The 21,293-nt window shown below is 42.3% G+C and overlaps 1 protein-coding gene across 2 annotated transcripts; it reads left to right on the top strand.

Moving 5' to 3' along the window:
* Positions 1-175: 175 nt before the first annotated feature.
* Positions 176-9,589, top strand: LOC112570626. Of its 2 annotated transcripts, XM_025249164.1 has the most exons (10): positions 176-964; positions 1,269-1,637; positions 2,669-3,576; positions 3,851-4,038; positions 4,223-4,378; positions 4,526-4,708; positions 4,882-4,982; positions 8,546-8,704; positions 8,856-8,991; positions 9,306-9,589. In XM_025249164.1, exons 3-8 carry the CDS (start codon positions 3,441-3,443, stop codon positions 8,577-8,579), a joined length of 798 nt encoding a protein of 265 aa, XP_025104949.1. In that variant the 5' UTR covers positions 176-964; positions 1,269-1,637; positions 2,669-3,440; the 3' UTR covers positions 8,580-8,704; positions 8,856-8,991; positions 9,306-9,589. The 2 variants fall into 2 exon arrangements, with proteins under 2 accessions (XP_025104949.1, XP_025104950.1); XM_025249165.1 differs by lacking the exons at positions 176-964; positions 1,269-1,637; positions 8,856-8,991; positions 9,306-9,589 and adding an exon at positions 8,121-8,211 and having other exon boundaries at positions 2,506-3,576; positions 8,546-8,782.
* Positions 9,590-21,293: the final 11,704 nt, after the last annotated feature.

Consider the following 21,293-nt stretch of genomic DNA (forward strand, 5'->3'; position numbering starts at 1 on the left):
CTTTGTTACGGCTCGCCGAGACTAACAGCGGATCAAGAGGCCAAGAGTGAGTCTCGGTGTACAGACATGACTCCATCAACACAAGTCCATGGTACCAGCGAGTCCACACTCTAGCGACTGCCATCATATATACTTGTAAGTGCAGAGAATTTGTAGTGGACACCACAGACTAGTAGCCAATGATCCGTGTTACTACGCTTTTAGTGATTACTATTACAATTATTGTCGGTATCATTAGTGACTTCAAAGTGTAAACAATTAACGCTAAAGACTGCCAAGCTGTGCAGCTGGTGTTTGTTTTTATAAACATGGCATGGCTGACATTTCAGATCACGATAGGTCGGGTTTAAAAGTCGTAATTAGTGATGTGCACATCCCGGGGAGACCTTCTATTGGTCATTTAGGAGTGTTTACGAAAACAAGAGAAATTTCCTGTCGTCCAAAACACGTTCGTTCAGAGAGTCAACAACAAAGATGGCCGCGCCTAACGTCAGACCATGCAACGAAAATACAATTATGTATCTGCATTGCAATATGACCTCAGCTAACCTTTTTTTCAGACAGACCAGGTTAAAGGTCTTCAAAAAGCATTTAAAAACCCATATATAGTTTATTTTTTCTCAAGAAAAAGAAAACATTCGCTCCCTTTCTACTTTGTTCTTGAGTTACAGACATTACAATACACTCAGGACCAGAGGTAAAAATAATCAACAACAGAGGAATGTGCAGGAGGCTGCATCCAGTGGGAAAGTTAGTGTCAGATGCTGAGCAGGTTGACATCTCGAGGGCGGCGCATTCCTCACTAGACTTTGTGGAACCGTTTCTTGTACTGAGGTCAACCGAGGTCTCTGACAGTTGAAGTCCTGCATTCTTCACGACCTTCCTGTCGATCGGAAGTACAGACTGCACATCGTGTCTGTGGAGAAACAGGATTTCACACCATCACCTAAACGCTGCTGGCATGGTAACGAAACACTTCTCTTCATTAGTTGGTTTCAAAATGCGTTGTGAATTTTAAACAGGTTCAGAGAAACAAGTGCAAGCTGACCTAAATTCCCTTTATTGAGGTCCCTGAAGCCCATAGCCACTCCAAGCTAATGAGGTTGTCTAATTAGCAAATTTACATGTGTAACGTCACGGAAATTAAGGTCACAACCTTTTTTTATAATATTTTTGCATACAGGTTAACATTTAAAAATATTTTATAGACCTGGGAAAAGAAGTGGACAGGGTGTTAATTATATTTTTTTTCCTCTTGGCATTTGAAGGAGGTGATGCAGTTGTCGCATCGGCTGCCATTACAAGCGCCGGAAACGATGCGACAGGAGGCGGCGAACACGAGCGATGTCCACTACGTGACTGTAGTCGTGGGACCCGAGGAACACCGCCATGAAATATTCACGACTCACAGCTCCAGCCCCGTCTTGTCTTCGAACAGCGAGCAGTCACGTGATACACCGGCTGTGTGTCATCCTACACGCACTGAACGCGGCTGTGACGCACGGGGGCGCGGGGGTTCCGGTGACAACGTTTCATCCTGTTACGTCATCGATTGGCGCACCTTCGCGCCATCTGTCACATTATCCCTTCTTGTCCTCCACCAGGGCAAAAGCATTCCACTGCGTTAGACTTGGTTGGTAAGCACCAAAGTTCAATCGTGAAAGGCCACGAAAATTGCGGTGGAGTAATTTTTACCTCGGGTTCTGCTTCATTAATCTTGTTTTCTAAATATTGCTGCAGGAGCTGGCAGTGGGTATGGAGTTCATTGTATCCTGACTGGGTAGCTCGGGCAGGGTCATGGTAAGCTAGTAAACTCAGTAAAGGCAATGCTATGAATTAGATTCAAATAAAACATGTATATAGAGAAACAGTTCTGAAAAAACATGGACGTGTCTCGGTGGACTGCTGTCTGTTTGCCGAGACCAACGCTAAGCCTCTTGCGAAGTTCTCCGCTGTTAGTCTCGGCGAGCCTAAACAAAGAATGTGACTAAACCGGAAGCTTTGTATACACCTGCCTCGTTTTAGTAGTTAACTGAAAAATTCGTCTATCAGCAGTCCAGTAATACAAGTTCGTGTTAAAACTGTGCATTTTAGATGCCTACATCCATATTTGCCTCAAGAGCACCCCTGCAGTTCTTGGGGGAGATGGGGATGCCTTGGGTGTATACCTGTTTCAAGGGAGAAGACAGCAAGCACACTACATGGTCCAGGTGTACCAGGTGTCTTTGAAGTCAGAATGGCTTGCTGCAGATGCTCAGGTCACACTGGACAACGTATATGCTGTCGGATTCGTCCGCCTCCACTCACCTGGATTTGCACCTGACGCGTTCGCGGAGATTATGCACCAGACTTGGCTAATAACTGCGCTTGGATGCTGGGACAAGGATAGTATTGCATGCAATTGTAGACAGAAAAAATAGAATTGGGTAATAATAAGCAGATACTGGGTGGGGGGAACAGGAGAAGAGGGTTCAGAGTTTGATGGAGTGAAGGGACAGAGACAAGAGAGAGAAAGGGAGGGGCGAGATAAATATAGTAAAAAAAAAAATAATAATGTAGGAAAAACGAAACGTCTTGTTTGTTGAGCGAGCATTGTTTGTCAAGATTTATCTTGTCGTTCATTAAATTCTGGACGATATTAGCTCAAACGTTTTCACGATTTACACAGCATGCCACCTACTTTGGGAAATGCACGCGCATTCGCTGTTCAATGGTCCTCACGAAATGATTGCAAATACTGTTAAGGGAGAGAACCTTGTCGTCGTGTTGTCTCCACGCAACTCTCCGATTGATTCTGCTTTTGAAAACGCTTTTGTCGACACTGATATCAGGTTTAGGAGTAAATGTCATCAATTAACAAATAAAAAAAATTTAAACTCGCAGGAAAAGGATGACAAACACAATGTATTGAAAGCAATTAAAGACGACTATTAAACGTTGGACCTTTTGCAATCAACCTGGGAGCTCGGAGTTGGCGATGGAAGGTGCAGACAGAACTCAGAAGGTGGCGGAGGTGTTCACATGTAAAGTGTTCACACAGAAAATGTGAAATTTCTCACTCGATATTTTTACTCTCCTCATATCTGGAGAAATAAAACATGACAACAAGGTTTGTTTCTAAATGGAGAAACGTTCTACAAAATTTTATTCTGTCGAGAAAGAAGATTCTATTGGAGTACCTCTGGTGTTACTGTACTCAGTGAAAGATCTTTTTTAAAAAATTTCAGTTGCAACAAAATATTTGTTGAAAAAAAAAATGATGGTGACGTGCCTCGTCCATATCTCACGTCACATCGCTAAGTCATGTCACAAAGACCAGTGTAACATGTCATGAACGATGTCGACACGTGAGATCTTTCTCTGCATGGTTTGCATGTTCTCTGTCTCGCTGGCTGAGGATGTAGACGAGTGTAAAGTAATGCCACACCATTGAAAACAACATGGCGTCTTCTCATCATGGCTGCACAAATGCGTCGTGTGTAGCCATGGCAACGCTCTGCCCAATGAAGGCGTTAGAAATATTCATCCGAGTTCTGCAGTGGAAACATTTTGCTTTGGTGTCAGATTCGGAAGAACGTAAGTGAGATTTCCCATTGTGTCCTTTGTTCATTAAAATAATTGCCTCTGTCCACGCATGGATTTGTTTTTAAACAGAAAAACTCTTTTATTTTTTATTTATTTATTTTTGTGGTTTACGCCGTGCCAGTAACTGAGGCTGTTCCATGACGATTCAAACAATGGGAAATTGATGAACCCCGAATTTCTGAAGGCAAATGAAAATTCCTGCTCTTTGTCCTCGGAATTCTCTAACGTGCAAGTACACAGGGTTTCATTTTATACGATATTCCAGGTTTTCTGGAGATCTCAGAGGTTTTATCTCAGGCCTATGTGGAAACACTCCTGTATGTCGAGTCCAGCGGAAAGATTCTAATGAAGTGGCTGGAATCCAAATGTCCAACCAAGTTTTCCCACTCCAGTCACTCGATCAACGTTGTTGTCATGTGTTCAAGAAACTGCGTGACAAGGCTTTTTCAGGAGGTCAGTTAACAGGTGTCACCTCTTTACTTCTCGCTATTTCCCTCAAACACTCATCCATTATCATGTCCTCAGCTTTTATCTAAGAAATTAATTTCAGTAGAACTTTTAGATAAAAACAGAAGAAAAAAGTATGTGTAAAACTTATACGGGGAAATGAGGAATGACGAATAAAATATTGTTTCAGGCGGACGAGTTTAACGCACGAAATAAGACTTGCGGAGTGTGGATGGCAGGAAGATGGCTAGTCTTCATAGAGTCTGCTTGGTCACGTGACCCGTACATCTGGTCTCTCAACACAGTCATGAGCAATGTCGCACTTTATTTTGAGAGCATCATGGAGGTATCTAGTATCTATGAATGAAGCTACACCTTACATTAGATAGTATGCTGCCGAGTTTCTCTCTTTATTTAATTTAATTACAGTTTCCAACGGTCAATTGCACCAGTTGTGCTAAAATTTTCAGTTGTGTGCCTTGAGCGTTAACAGAAATCCAATTTCCGATGTGTACGACCCATCTACACGCTTTTGTGGAGGTCAAAGGGCAGGGAGCTGTCAGCGACTGCTTACCTAAGTGTCAAAGAAACCGGGGAATTCTTTTTGTCTGGCACCATCTTCGCCAACGAGAAATATGGTTTCAATGGCCAACCACTCGTGTTCGCACTTAAGAAGGTATTTTTGTTTGAATATCACATGAAAAGTACTGGAGGGAAAACATTACATCCATTAACCGAAACTTCTATTAGTCAAATATTACACTTATAATAACCGAAAAGCAAGGTACTAGAAAGGTAAACAATCATCGGAGTGCCAACACTGGCATGATGTTAGCTGTTTGCTTTCAGTGGCTGTATTACATCTATGAAGATGTCACAAACGGAACTAAAGTGTGGAGCGGCCTTTACATCGACATCCTTGATGATCTTCGAGAACGCCTTAACTTCAGGTGAGTCAGTTAGGTACCTGAACACAAACACCTGTCTCGTCTGTCTACATTACCTGGATCTCTCTTTCTCTAACTTTCTCTCCGCCCACTCCACCCTCCTTCTGTTCATCTGTCCGTCTGTCTGACCAATGAATTATTTGATCGAATTAAGGTTTCTTGATGCTCAGGTTTTTTGAAAACCTTGAGCTTCAGACCAAAACAGTTCATGGTGAGGTGTGGGGCTGAGATATGTAAGTGGTCTTAATTTTCCCTGCCTGTACCCTAATTAACTCTTCGGCAGTCTTGGTTGAGTTGTGATGTAAATTCCTGCTGCATGTCCGACCTGCTCAGTTGAGAAGTAGATGGTCTGCACAAAGGGGGCTTAAAAATCATTAAAGATATAATGGTTCCATGATTTCTGAGTACATCTGCATTTCAGCGGTCACGCCAGTCGGGTACTGTGGCCACAAACGCTTGTTCTCTTCGAAATAATTATTTTTCAAGCTAATCCGTTTTAATCTCGACATTCTCTTTTCTAAACGAGGGTTCACACACTTATGACCTTTGACACTGACATGCGCATTCGTTCATCTAGATTGATGACAACAACTCACTCCTTTGTTCAGTTAATGACTAAGCAGTTGACTAGTTCCACAGCTCACTTTTCTGGAAAACTTACATGAGGAGAAAACCACACGGTTCCAATTTTCCATTTTCGGGGAAACATTGCTAGTATGACCACGGACGTGTCTAGGTGGATTGCTGTCTGTCTGCCGAGACCAACGCTTAGCCTCTTGCGAAGTTCTCTCCGCTGTTAGTCTCGGCGAGCCGCAACAATGAATGTGACTAAACCGGAAGCTTTGTCGTCTAATGCCTCGTTTTAGTAGTTAACTGGAAAAAAAATCGTCTGCCAGCAGTCCAATAATACAAGTTCGTGGTATGACTGAGGCACATGTCGTAGTCCTGTCGACATTTGCAAAGTGTTACGAATATTTGACTCGAACATGGATGGGTTTCAGTTTAGCTAGGCGTGATCATGAAATTATATATATATCATTATTTAGCCTAGATATATATATATAGCTTGCGTAGTAAGTGGACATACCATAGCGATCACAGTTTTTTCTTCTAACAAATCATTCTCATATATTTGCAAAAATAAGTATATCATTACATTAGAAATACTTTCTTACATATAGCGAGGTAGATTTGGGTGAGATAAAATGAATTTTAATTAGTGGAAGAGAAAAGATTGCTGTACATGTGTATTGCTGTTTTTTATGAGTTATTTTATCGTTTGTCTCTGTTCCTATGATGCTTTGCATGTTTCTTTAAGCATGTGAAATTAGCTTATTTTAATGTTTTTATTTGTACAGTAACCCTGCAACCAGCGTGGTTGCCGAGCAAATGTCGGTGCTACATATCGTATACACAAACTAGAATTTCTCACAAGCTTGATGACATTGTAAATTTAGCAAAAGCACAGTAAAACAAGTGCTTGCAGTCTGTAAAATATAATGTTTATAATTAGAAAGTTTTCGAGAAGACAGTTCGGTAACACAGTCTTTAATTTCATCATGCACAATTTGCTTTTTGTGGTTGTGCACTGGAAGTACATTAATAATAATAATTATGAATATTTAGTACGCACATTACCTTCTTTTGATGGAGGAGTTGGCGGCGTAGACAAAGTGTCTACATATGCTACACACATTGGCATGCAGGTACACGCACAGATATATCTAATACATCCAACCAAAACAAACAAAGCTTTTTCATTTGCTTATTATTTTAAAATCCATGAAAGGATGATGTTGGATATTTGCAGGTCTGAACTGTACACTCAAAAATGTTTATCATCATTTTGTTTATTTATTTATTCTTTGTAAGACCTGACGCGCTACAACAGCCGACAGGAAGTGGTCCACCACTTGGGACGAAGGTCACATGCATGCATAATTCTTCAAAATCGTCGCCTTCACTAAAAAATAATTCTGCTTCCCAGGATGTGCGTTGGGTGGTCCAGTTGCGCAACGGTTAGCACCTGTTACCAATACACTGAGGATTGGCTTCATGGGTTCAGCTCTCGTCTCGGGCACTCAGTTCTTTCTCTGCACGTGGCATTTGTTTACAGGGCTGGACTGCCTTGCCGTCACGTGACCTTACTCGCTTGCTCGGTGTAAAACACTGATTTCTCCTCCCCAAGATGTGGGTGTTAACACCTCACTCCCACTACGACTGTGGAGGTGGATAGCTGAGTGGTTGGAGTGCTAACCTCTGACCTGTAAAGGGCGGTGACTGGTGTAGCAGCAGACTTCCCCCAGTCGACCCAGCCAGGCGGGTACGGGTACCTGACTCCACAGAGGGGTGAGGAAGGTAAGGCAGGGAGGAAGAGAAAACGGGCATCGCGCTCACGTGACGCCGGCTCCAACACCTCACTTCCTAACGACCTGAAATGTCAGACAACGACCTGAAAAGGTCAATGACCTGTGAAGACTACAAGAAGGTTACCGGCCTGCTCCTGACTTTCCTTTTTCACTTTTCGACAGATGACAAATGCAGCGCGGAAGAACCTCGTACAGAGAGAAAATCCAAGCTTCTGTACCTGTTGATCCAGTAGACTTTCTCGATCATCGTCATTATCATCTCCACCTTATTTGTTACTGTCGTCGTCAGCTTGTATCGTTCACAGCATTAGATGACTAGATGACGAGCATCAGTCATAAAGCACCACGGTTTATCTTAGCTGAAATATTCTAGGTGTACATCACCGATTAAATAAAGAAATCTGTTTGTGGTAGCTGTTACTTTCTTTCGCAATTAATTTTCTTTAAGTGTAATTATTATGTAATAACAAACATTATTGTGTCATGTTACAGCAGGCTGTAAATAAATAAACACTTTCGTTTACTTTTGTTTACATTGATATTTACAGAACATCGGTTGTGACCTAAGAGTGATTGGAGATAATCAGTGTCGCGTAACGGCGTGTTGTGTGAGAACGTCACCAATGTCACGTCACGGTGTCGCGTAACGGCTTGTTGTATGATAACGTCACCAATGTCACGTCACTGTGTTGCGCAACGGCGTGTTGTGTGATAACGTCACCAATGTCACGTCACGGTGTCGTGTAACGGGTTGCTGTAACTCTGTGCACAGTTATGTTCTCAAGGAGCCTGCTGACGGCAGTTAGGGGGTGGACGACTCTACGGGCCGCTGGAACGGTCTGGTGGGGATGCTCTCCAACATGGTCAGTCAGCGGCCTCTGGCTGTATGCTTTCTCCCTGTCGTCTTTTCCTGTGTTTCAGTTTCATTAAGATAACAACTATTTTTTGCCCGTTTTTAACCTTTTTTTTTTTGCACACACGCCAGCGGATGTTACATGTCTGTTCGTAACAATCACTGGATGGTTAAACAACAGAATGATAATATCATCTATCAAGTGACTAATTAACTGATTATGTAATTATCTTAATAATGAATTATTGACGAATTAAGTAGCTGACTAGCTGTCGGACCGTCTTGGTTTGCTGGCTGGCTGGATTAAAAAGACTTGTTTGTTTGTTTGTTTGTTTGTTTTTCAGGAAGCTGACGTCAGCTGGGTTCCTTTTGAAGTGACCTCAGAGCGGTACCAACAAGTGGACTTCTCCTCCGCCACCCATTACACAGCAACTTGCTTCGTGTACAAGCCTCCCGCCCTTGACGAGAGGTGGCGCCTGCTGTTCGCGCCCTTCACCTGGCAGGTGAGTCTTCTCTCGGACTCGTTCTCCGCGCAACAAGACGTAGTGAGACGTCCAGCTCGCACTGATTAGAAAAAAGGCTACGATTTTAATTTGGAATCAAAATGATAGGGACCAGATAGTAGCCTGACATTGTTTGCACCTTGTTGGACAGGTGTACGCATGCCTGATGGCGTCCATGGTTCTGATAGTCTTCCTGCTGATGGTCGTTAGGAGGACTACTCGTGCTCCACCCGAGCCAGTAGTAGTCACTCTTCAGCGTTGCGCCTTGGCAGTTCTCGGACTTGATGGTACCTTCCACCTCTACACCTGAAACACCAAACATAAGAAATTTTATTTATTTACAATTGTTACTGATTTTTTAAACACAAACACACCGTAGACACATTCATACACACACTCCCACTCCGAAATGAAAATTAGTGTCAAGCTGTTCACCCGCTTTGCCCTCAGATGGAACCAGTGGCGGTTGAAGATGGAGTAGAATGAAAGGTAGGGAGTCGTAGACCAGCTGCTGACGTTTCACTAAAATCTTATGCACTCGGCAACAGCAAGCAGTCTACTAAAACTTCGCCTCCATTTGTTTTGTCTTCTTATATTGCAGGTGGCGAGGAAGACTTGCAGGTGGGTGCAGGTCGCATCCTGACAGGCAGCTGGTTCCTGACTGCACTGGTGGTCAGCGCCGCCTACAGCGGGTCACTGGTGGCTGACCTCTCGGTCACACGTAGACAGACGCTGTTCCGTTCCCTGGAGGACGTGGTCAACCAGGACGAGTACAAGTGGGGTACCCTGGGCAACGCCAGCACCCACATCATGATCATGGTACGAAACATTGTCACCTTTGTGCCCCACTCTCTACCCACATCACGAGTAAAGTAAACCACTCACTCCCCCCTCTCCACTCATATGACAAAGGTAAACAACTCCACCTTCTCACCCGCCCTCCCTTCCTCAATTCTCTGGTTCTTACTACACAAGAACCAGAAACACTTTGGAAGTTCGTGTAAAATCTGTTTTATTCTTTTGCTTCTAGAAAAGCCGCACTCCCGTCTACCAGAGAGCGCGAGATGGTCTTCGAACGGTTTTATCGCGACGATCCCACAATCCTGTCTGGCGACGACCAGACCCACTACCTGAAGGTGATCGGAGAGAAATATATTTTCCTGGGACTGAGAGACACCTTGGAGGTGTGGGCGGACAGGGACTGCGCTCTGGTCATCGGCAACGAACCTGTGAAGGTGTCCCTCATAGCCCCGGCCTTTCCTAAACGCTCCACTCTCACGGACTACTTTTCCAAAGCGTAGGTGTTAAAGTCCGGGAAGTTATTCTAGACTCTCTCACTGTGTTGTTTTTTTTTTTTTTCGCTTCACTGATGTTTCGAGATATGAACAGTCATATTCGATTTTGTATCAAATATCAGGTTGATTGTTAATAATGCACAGAGCAGCTGCCCCTCCATGGTTTCATTTTTCTTTCTTCAGCTTCAAAAATAGAATTCAAAGAAGGATGGCGGTATTATATTACTAGACAGTGTTTTATATCCACAGGGCAGGAATTATGAAGCGAGAGTAAGTCGATTCCCCAGGACAAAATGGGAGGAGGAGAGTAATAAACAAAGATGAAAATAATTGTATCGGGTTTCACTCGCAGGTTTGAGACTTGAGGGCCAATGGGCTGATGGAGGTTTGGACCAAAAAGTGGAAGCAGAAATCCAACTGCGTGTCGGACGTGAAGAAGTCGGCAGCCATCTCACTGGAGCATCTTCAAGGTGTGTTTTATGCCGCAGCCTGTGGCTTGGGGTTATCGGCCTTTACACTGGTTATGGAACTTTGCAGCCGCTGGCTTCAGACGAGAAGAGTTCGCAAACGAAAAACATGTTAGTGATGGCAAGGAAAGGGGATGAAGGCAGTGATTTCGGGATGTGGGACTTCTGGTGTAAGGTTATTCTGTCTGTGTTATCAGTGAATATTTTATTACTCACACACTCACTCGTGTCATACCTGTCTGAACTACTGATGCGTATCTCTTTTCACATTAAATTTTAACCGCATATTCCACCGTATGACTCCTTTGTCACCATCTCTGCAATATAATGTTGCCCATGTCTTGTGAATCATCACAGAGTAAAACTATTTCGTGCAACACATGGATTATAGATCATAGGCTCGCCATCACCATGGGGTTCCTCTGGCTGTAAAGCCTTAGACAAAAATACAGTTTCCTCAGTTTCTTTGTTTGATGATAAAAGCTTAAAATTGAGAAAAGCATTTGGAGTCCTACATTATTTAAAAACACCGAGGTGTTCTCTAAACACTTCAAACTTAGAAGAAAGAAAACTGAACGCCGTTTTCTTTGCCATCTCTACAAGACCTACACAGTCTCTACACACCAGGCACATCGCAGTTTCACGAGGATGACTTAGAAATCTCGGACAGTGGGATTGAAAGTAGCAAGCTTGATAGCTATTAATTAGTGATACACTTTTGTTTATCTTTGGCTGTATATTCAAGGACACCAACACACAAAATAATCTAAACTTTCTCCACTACTCTTCTGAGAATCAGTTCTGTCATCTTTCAATACATTGACACTTTTATGAATTACTCGATGGTGTAGTCTTCATTGCGGAAGTGCTGATACAAAGATGAACCTTTTAAACCAAAGAAAAGGAATTGCAATGGAAAAACTTTGGGTATGTGCGTGAGAGAGTGTGAACAATCAAGTTTCAAAAATCACATAAAAAATCTTTCGTTTCATTACTCTCTCTCTCTCTCTCTCTCTCCGCCAATTTACTCATCTAGAAGTCTAAGCAAGCGATGTGAGTGCTACTTGAGAAACAAAGTCCAAAGAACAAGAGTAGATACAAGAAAAAGAAGAGGCTTCGTCAGACAAGCTTTTGGCGAGGAGACTCGGAGACACCCTCGCAAACAACTCTCTTGACAACGCAAGACTGATTCACGAGCAGGAGGACGAACCCGATGCGTTTGGCCTCCGCCAGCACCAGTTGCCCGAGGTGATGTCCAGCCCTGGCTCCGGCTCCAGACCCCAGACTGGCCTGGGGCCAGGACCTTGTCTAGACACTTCCTACAGCTGCAAATGGCCGCCTCTCGTGTCCAGTTGTCGCCGCCCATCCGTCAGTCTAGCCAAGCAAATAATGGAGAAAGAAGAGGAGGGCAGTCCTTGTAACCAAGCTTACATTTCTGAACTAGAGAAATGCGTTTCTGGAATGAAGAATCATGGGTAATGAGTAACCGACCCGTTATAGAAACATCTAGAGTTGTAACATTTCTTTACTAATGTTGTTCATTATTTTATTTTCTTACATTTATTCATTTAGTCATTAATCACACGATCACAATACTGTTGTCAAGTTTTTACCACGTCCATCATTACCAGGGACTATTTCCTGCGGCGTCTGTGGCGTTCATATGGTCGTTGTCATAATGATGGTGGGACCAACCTACTGCAGCTTCAGCGAAAACTACTTACGATTCCATGAGTTAGTTTACTCATTCTGCCACAAACCCACACTCACCAGACTTAAATCGGGAACCTTAATGTACATTTCTCAAGATAATAGGCGGAGGAAAACAAACTCTCAAATCATGAGAAGAAACAAATAATAATTCAACAAGGCATAAAGAAAACTTTATGTCTATAAATTAGAATTGAGTGGCTTGGTTCTACACGGCACTACATCAACATCTCAGGGTCAACAACCAACAATTCTTTTTTCAATTGTGTACGTCACAGAAGTAGGAGCAAACAGACGTCACATCCGGGTGTTTCTCGCCTTTGGAAAGATAACTCACGGACTTCTCTTGGCTGCAAGCATTTTCTCCGATAATAACAGGAGAGGCCGTATATTACACGCGGGTTTACAGCCTTATTAGCCCTTTGATAAAGGCTGCTCTAGCAACCAACAATAAAAATAAAACATAATAACATGTAATAAAATATAACGAAGAGTGAAAATGCACAGGTGCAAGATTACGCCGGTAGTGTCGTCTTCCAGAATAGTTTGCGCATGCGCACCACATCAGAAATGTTCTTACTGTGCAATTCCAGAACAAAATTAATCTTGCATCACATAAAAATGTCTCCGGTCTCCTGGCTACGCCGATGTTGTCGCTCGTGTCATTGATCTCGTCTCCTACACCTCGTGTCTCCTCCTCCCACCTTTCCCTCTCACTCTCCTCCTGTCCTTCCTGTCATTGGCGTCACTCCAAGGTGCTGCGCCATGTTGGATTAAAAAAATAAGTAGTTGCAGAGGTTGATCATTGAGGAGCTCTTCGCTAGGCAGACGACAAATTGGGCAAAAAAAAAAAAAGGTGAAAGACATGTGACAACAATTTTGCTTTTTAGACCAAGTAAACACTGATTTGAGAGAGACTAGCAGTCATCTGACGAGATTAGTAGATCTTTGTGATCCTCTAATTGAGTACAAATTGAAATTTAAATTCACTCACTATTTCAGGTCATTGTACAAAATCCTCCATGGTATAAATTAAAAAATTACAATGCTGAAAATACTGACAATGATGAGGATGGGTGGTGGTGGTGTTGGTGTTGGTGGTTATGATAATGATGGATGAGAAGAAGAAAAATGAGAAAGAAGAAAAAAGAAAGAAAAAAAGAAGAAAGAAAAAACAACAAAAGAAGAAAAAGAAACACACAAAAAAAGAGTCGGTAGGCTGAAAAAGGAAGCGAAGAGTGTTGATGTAGGGAAATATTCTGTGCAGAGAATATCTATTTTCACTTCATCAGAAACAAACACTACCGGATGAATAATTGAAACATTTAGTCACACAGCTTTCTCCCTCTTCTCTCCTGTCGTCAGAGGGAGGACAGCCAAAAGAAAATAATACTTTACTTGTTAAATGTGAGAAAGAGGCTGCTCTCTTCTTGTGGACCTGCCACCATCCCAACCCTGCTACTTCGTTGCCCTTTATCATTTCGTAGTCAACTTTTAAAAACTTTCCAATCTCTTTCTCATTTTCTTCTGGGCGTGAGAATAATGGCAAACACTGCAGTGGGGAGGGTAGGAACAAATACAGTTTCCGCGCTGTTTGTCCTCCACTCAGATATTAACGGTTTTCAACTGGTCAAACAGGCCTTCTGTACTCTTCAGTTTTGTTTCTCGAAGACAGAACAATCCTGCTTCACGGAGACGACAAAATAATTTTCACACAACAGTCTAGTGGCTCGAATGACATGATAGTTTGCGCTTGATTAGACATTTGTCCCTCCCTCCATCTTTCTGTTCGTCCATCATTTTGTCGATCTCATCAGCACTCACAGCGCGTATGCTCTCGCCTTCATCAAGCTATTATCGACCTTTTGGAAGGATTTTTTTTTCAAATCTCAAAGATGCACCACTACATTGCCTCCTCAATGGCTGTTCTGAAAGGTTTGATACATTTTCAAAAGAAGACAACTCGCAGCTTGTTGGTGTCGGAGATGGAGTTGTCTCCCTCTACTAATATTCCGACATGGTCGGAGACAGAAAGAAAATTTGTCTGAGAGTGATTCACATCTAATTAACTGACAGAAAACAAGTTTCAGACAGATAAAGATGTTTTCATCTTGTGACACTAGGTTGGCTGTCAGGATCTCTGTGATCGCGACAGTTAATGAAGGATGCTGACGGCTGATGATTCTAGAAACACGATCAAGATGGTGACACCAGCAGTAGCAGGTGCCTTTAATTAATTTGAAGAGAAAGAAAGCTTTCTTCTCAAACCCAACCAAAGAAAAGCTCTGCCATGATTGGACTAAACTGTCTAAAGTTTTACACAGCATTCACGTGAAAGGGGAAATGGGAAAATAAAAGAAGGACGGGGCGATTACAAACTCCACATACACTTCCAGTGGATTTTAAGGTTTTATTAGTGAATAATTAAATACTATTAATTATACATAACTAAACAGTAAATATGCAATGAACTTTTTTATAACCATAAAATACTCATGATAAAATATATGAAATCACACACACACACACACACACACGCACGCGATAAAATGTCAGATTATTTTGTGTAACATCAGGCCTTCTATATTTTAGAATTATGATTTTTTTTGTGTAAACATCTGAAGTGTGTGCATTCATAATTCAGACATCGAAAACATTTTTGGAATGAGTTTGTAAAATAAATTTCCATCTGCTTAGTGTAATCATCAAACTTTTGGCTTTGTAAATACAAAGGCTGGTGTTTCACAAGATTTTATATCTCAAGATGATGTTTATTCCCGCAGTCGGATTTGACGGGAAGAAGTAGTTGAATTCTGTAGGAGAAATTTTGACTTTCCCTAACCAAAGCTAAAGAGAATTTTGCTAGTTTCAGCCGCACGGAAGATGGCGCTGGCGTCTAATAGCACATTCACATAAACGATCACGCTTCATTGAATCTCAGCCGTAGACAGGATCCAAATCCCCGGATGTACAGACAAAGAGTAAGAAAGTCGGAGAAATGTTTGGGTTTCATAAATGATTGGGGGAGACTTCAGGGTGTGCGTGGCCGACATGATACTTAGAACGTGGACAGCACATCACTGTGTGGCAACTGAGTAAATAAACAGAGCAGAGAGGAGGGTGTGTGGGAAGGAGAACTTCCGATGACACTTCATCAGTCATCAGAGCTAGGCGAGCACTTGGTCAACAGCTCTGAGAGGCGGAGGTCAACATGTCTTTAGCTTTCTTTCAACGCCAAGGGACTCGTCTTCGAGGCCAAGACTTCATCCAAGAGGGCAAGGGGGAAGTCGGACACTTGAGTTAGAGAACCTCGACACAAGGGGCGAGACAGCGACGACGGATCGGGGGTTGGCAGCTGTCGTCTTGGAGATTCCACAGACTACGGGACCAGAACTTGGGCTACCTGTGAGAGGTAGACGCTCGATGCCAAAGCCGGAAGGAGCAGTAGTTGTTCTCAGAGAAAATAATGTCTGTGTATTTGTCCGTGAGGTGGAATCGGAGGATTACGACTCAACAGGGTGGCGTTCGTTCGGCGGCTGTACGTGGCATTGTTCATCCTGGAGAGTGTTCAGGTGTGATGTATAACATCGTAGTATGAAGAAGTAGTTGTCGAAGAAGCCATCGACTTCACGTCATCTGGGATACGGTCTTTCTTTTGTTCATGCCGGTCAGCTGATTGCGTGAAGGATGTTAGGTATGTGAGTCATCAAATGTGTGTATATAGCGTGCATGCAGCGTGCTTACGTGTGTGTGTGTGCTTTCAACATAAACTTCTTTCACCGGAAGACTTGTGCTCTGATGTTTCCTGTTGATACGACGCCTAGACAATGGCAGTAGGGTAACCGGAAGTGTATAAGATGAACGTTCATCGATAAGAAACATCCTTATCTGCTTAAAACACTTTCCTCTGCTGTGTTTTTGTTTTTCCTTTTTGTATCTATCACAGTTCACCTAGTGACCCTTTACAGCCATTCTTTCTGTTCATCACTAAACATCCACGTATCGCAGTAATGTTTCTATAATATAGATAATGTTTTTATCTATTTCGTTAAGGTTGGACCACAGACGATGACCATACCACACGGTAACCATGCCAACTTCACCACTGTAACATTTCGAGGACCATCTGCTTTTGACACAATGTGAAAAGTAGGTGACAATAAATGGTAACAGAAGGGGCAAGCTGATTCAATTTTTTGAAAAAGAGTTCTTAAAATGAAAAATAATGTCAACTAATTTTTTTTTATCAGTCGTTGTCACCATGCTTTATTTATTTATTTATTTATTTTGCATCCTTGCACCTTGTTAACCCAAGGAACTAACAGGACAGGCGGTGTGCAAGCGCGTGCAACAATGGCCGACATGACCAAGATGACTAACAGTCAACGACATCACCAAACATGAAGGTTGTGCACTTGTCAACGAGTTTTCAAAACAGGATATTGTGTTTTGACAGATCAAATATCTTCTCAGTATCTTCCTTGATGGGAGATTTGTGTGCTACGATCCCTACGCACATCGATACAGAAAATAATCCTAAGCGAAAGTGGAAAGCGAGATTAGGTTGAAGGTAATGAATACCAGCTTCACTGCTTCTTGTCAAGTGAGGTTAAAGAAGAGCTCAGTTCACTGGCAGTCCAAAGTGTCTGACAGTCCTCCAACTCGTGAAGGTTTTAGAAACAAGTCTGGGATTGTCGGAAGGATAAGAAGTCGTTTGATGTCGTGACTGGAGGGCAAAGTAGATATTTTGCTGCTTTCTGTGAGGTGAACCCTGTTTGTGGGAACTATTTACTTTCTGTGCCCTCATTCTGGGGCCTGTGTGGTGAAAAACAATATCCATCAGCTTGGGTACAGTAGGTGGTCTGTAGCCGGGGCAGCCCCCTGTTCCTCAAGATCGGCAAGACACCATGAGTCAACATCTGTTACTTGAAAAGATCAAAGGTTTCATCTGGAACACAGTCGTTATCGGTTTACACATTGAACTGTTATCGATCTGATGAATGACATCAAATGGACTTCCTTAGTGGCGGAAGTGGCCAGCCTTAGGTTCCACGGGGCCAAGCCAAACAACAGTCCAAGCTGCTGACATTGGAATAAAAGGTGAGTAGAGGATATTTTCGATAGTGCTATTTTATTGCAATATTCAATATTTTGAACCCGAAACTATTAATCTGTTCTGTGGCACGATGATGGATGATGGATGGATGATGGATGGATGGATGAAGATGATAATGATGATGTACACAAAGTCAGTGTGTAACCCTGTCCTGAAATTGTCCGTGTTTTCATCGACTACTGGAATATTTACACATAAAAAAATAGAGAACATCAAAACTTTTGAAAAGAACAAACCGAGGTATGCTGCTGTCTAACCGCAACACTCGACTTCCTTGAATGTCAAAGTCCAAGTGGACAAACACACCACAAACAAGACAATCCGTGATATGTTGACATTTCTGTTACTATTTCAGAGACTCAAAAAACAGACACAAAAGACAGAATACGGAAGTCTTGTCTCTTGTTTTCACCTTCCTCCTCTTTCTAGCCGAATAGAAATTTTTTTTCAAACTAGTGTTGGTAATTTTGTAATAACTGACGACAACTCAGATTAGAGCTGGTAAAGTTTACGATGTCAAACATTGAAAACCTTATTACAGATGGTGTATACCTGCAGCTCATCAGCATCTCTCTAAAGCTAACACCATCCCTGACATATATTAAATCACAAAAAATCACCCACAAAACTCCACAGCATCCAGTTGATATCTTGTTCATACGGCCTCCCAGCCAGACAGCTTGATCACGTGTCAGGAAACCTTCAAGATGACATTTCACGCAGCATCTGGAGCTGAGGACTAAATCACAGAAAAACAGATCGAGTGTCTTGCATCTCACGAGGGCGGCGCTCACAGTTGTCAGGTTCTAGCTTTCAGTGCCCTTTGAACTTTTCAGCTCACCTTGTCTCACCCGACGTTCAGTAGCTTGTAGGGTGTAGAACATTCCCAACTTCTGACAAATGAAGTGAACATAGTGAACTGAAGCAGCGAAGTCTGCTGGCGTCCGCAAAGTCAGGTCAAGGGTCAAAGATGGGCAGTGACCCTTTTCTAGTTAAGCGCAAAGGTAATCGCTTTAGTTGGTGAGAGCAGACAAAACACATTTATCTGACTTATATGAGAGTCCACTGAAGCCTGCATTTGATTTTCTTTGTTGTATGATGTGATGTATGATGTATGATGTATGATTTGAAAGTTGGAATAACGGACACCAAGTGTGAGTCAGAGAGCAGTTCAGGGCGATCGGAGATATCTGGGTGCAAAATAGTTTGTGCTCCCTTTTAAGCCAGTTGCAAAATATATTTCTAAAACTTAAAACTGGTTTAATTACGGAAACTTAGAAGCTTTTTTTCTAAAACTAATCACTCCTATGCCATTTAGATGCGTTGCACAAACGCAGACGAAAAATTGTGCTGACAGGAACGAAAGTCAAGATTGAACAGTTTTATTTTACTTAAAATAATTTCATTTCTTAAAAAATTCCAAAATTGCGTTCTGCGTTGTGTTTCTGTAAAACTGATTATCTAACTAGATCGAAGACCTAAGAGTGTTTAAAATGTGTTGTGCAGCTAACCTCTGACCTCGTGAGCAAAGAGGAGAAAGGAGGGTGATGAAGGGAAGGGAGACAACTGATTGTAGTACGGATCGCTCTTTATTTTCCTTATGCAAGATTGCGCGCGCACACACACACAGACGGACGGACGGACGGACGGACAGACAAACAAATGAGATGTGGGAAGGACGTGTGTGCGCTGTGTCATGCAGTCTTTATTTGCGACTAACACAAGAATCGAAGCCGACAGCTGATTGGAAAGCAGGTCTGTACACAAAGAGATCGATAGTTCATTGCCAATGTCGAACTCGCAGGTCTGTGGCAATTTCCAATATCAAATTTATTGACGAAAGCCAACTTAGCTGAGAGTACAAATGAAAGCAAAAGAATGAGTCCTTGTGTGTACATAAAGATGGCCGCTCGCTCACTCAGTTATCTTCCCACTTTACGGGCTGTTTTATGGGGGTAGCTTGTGTAGACAGTTTTCTCTCACGGCTTCCACGTCGATTTTCTCCAAGAACATTGCGAGACAACAAATCGTTGAGACATCCCAGCATTCACGAGTTTCATTTCCTGGTTTGGTTGCCATGGGGAAATCCTGCCGTTGTTTCCTGACCTAATCCCCGGGGCTAATTCAAATGAATCCGGCGAGCGTTTAGTTAAGATGTTTAGGATTAATTATCATCTACCCCACACAATGCCCCAGCGAGTACACATGCACTGAGTATGACATCTTCATGGACACGCGGACAATAGAGAAAGTAAAATTTTAAACTAATCCTGCCAATGACAATGAGGATCCTGGAAACAAAACGAAGAACTATGTCTTTCCTTACGAAACATTCGAAGAAGGGAATATTCCTTCATAATCATTGACTCTCTTGAGGTTGAGAATAAATAGACGGGAAATGTTAATGATGGTAAGAGATGTTTAATGTAATGTGCTTGTCTGATATTTATTTACTCATCATGATACTAATACATTTATTTGGAAATCCCCGCAAGATGAGCTTGCATGATAAAAATTAAAGAGTTGGAAGCCATCAGCTCAGGGTCTTCACAGTCTTTGCCCAAAGTTACCCTGTTAGGACAGCTAGACTAACTTAATTAACATTAAGGGGAATCCCAATGTAGACTCAGCATACAATCAACATAATCCTGGCTAAAGCCAATCTTCAATCATGGTAAAGTCTTTCCAAGTTTAGAGAATAACTCAGAGGTTTCCAACATCTCAAATGTTCACTGTCCACACACGACAAAGCTTTCAAAGACAATGAGAACAGAACCTGGTGTGTGCCAATCGGAACTCTCCCATCCCCTGTTTTGTATTTTCAGACCGACAGCAGCAAAGGAGTGATCTGTGTTCACGCCATGGTATGTAATTTTGTTTGACTTGTCCATCCCACCAGAGGTCGCGCTGTGAAATATTAGAAAGGTTCCTTGGTTTTACTGGAAGATACTTTTCTTTATGAAGTTCATGACCTCGTCATATTGTCTCCTTCTTTTCGGTTCGCGGGTTGGGAGGAGGAAGAGGAGGAAGGGTCATAAGTTCGGAGATTGTTGTTTGATTGGATCCAGACAAACCGAGCGAGGTTTGAACTTACAGTGACCGCCATCTTTGCCGGTCTGTCCTCCTTGTCACAGATGCTGGCAACATGTGTTTGTACAATGAATTAAAATGACTTTTTGTTCTGGACAAGGAAGGAATTTACAAACCATTTTTAAAAATCCAAGAGATGAAATGCCATTCCATCTTTGAAAGAATATCACGTTAAGCAATTTGTTTCCTACAACTTGTTTTCCTCGATTAAAATCAATAGCAAAGATATCATTTACTATCTGCTATTGTTTGCACCTGGCAACGTCCATAAATTACAAACAAACGAAGACATTGAAGGTGAAGAAGGTGGCACAACTCTGACAGAGCAAAGCTTAGCAGCACGAGTTTAATCACACGTACGCCAGTTGAAATCAACTGTAAATTTTGTTACTTTGCAAAATGAAGGTTTTTCGAGGGAGCGAGTTTGGGAAGTCGATTGCGGGTTCAGTTTGACCTGAGCCATTGGCTGTAAGGATGTTCTTCGTCACTGCATTCCAGGCACATAGTTTTTTTTTTAGCTCTAATCAAAAGAGTTCAAAGGTCGAGCGTAAATCAAGTGCTGCACGCCTTCCCCATAAAGTGTATTGTGGGTGTCCAAAAGTCCGAGAAAAAGAGGATTTGTTTTTTGGTTTTTTTTTTTTTTGGGGGGGGTCTTCCTTTTGCCTCTACTGTCATGTCTCCATAGTGGTATATCTCTGTCTGCCATGTCTCCATAGTGCCATTGTCCTCTGTGCGATGTCACTATATATCTCCGTTCTGTCAAGTCCCCACAATGCCATGTCTCTGTACCTTCATGTAAGAGTTAGGTCTTCAATTCAAACGATGACATACGATTCAAATTGCTAATAAATTTATGCAGAATTATATCTATCTACCTATATCTATCTCTGCTAAATAGGCTGATCTATATA

Source organism: Pomacea canaliculata, linkage group LG8, assembly GCF_003073045.1.
Source record: "Pomacea canaliculata isolate SZHN2017 linkage group LG8, ASM307304v1, whole genome shotgun sequence".
Classification (NCBI taxonomy): domain Eukaryota; kingdom Metazoa; phylum Mollusca; class Gastropoda; order Architaenioglossa; family Ampullariidae; genus Pomacea; species Pomacea canaliculata.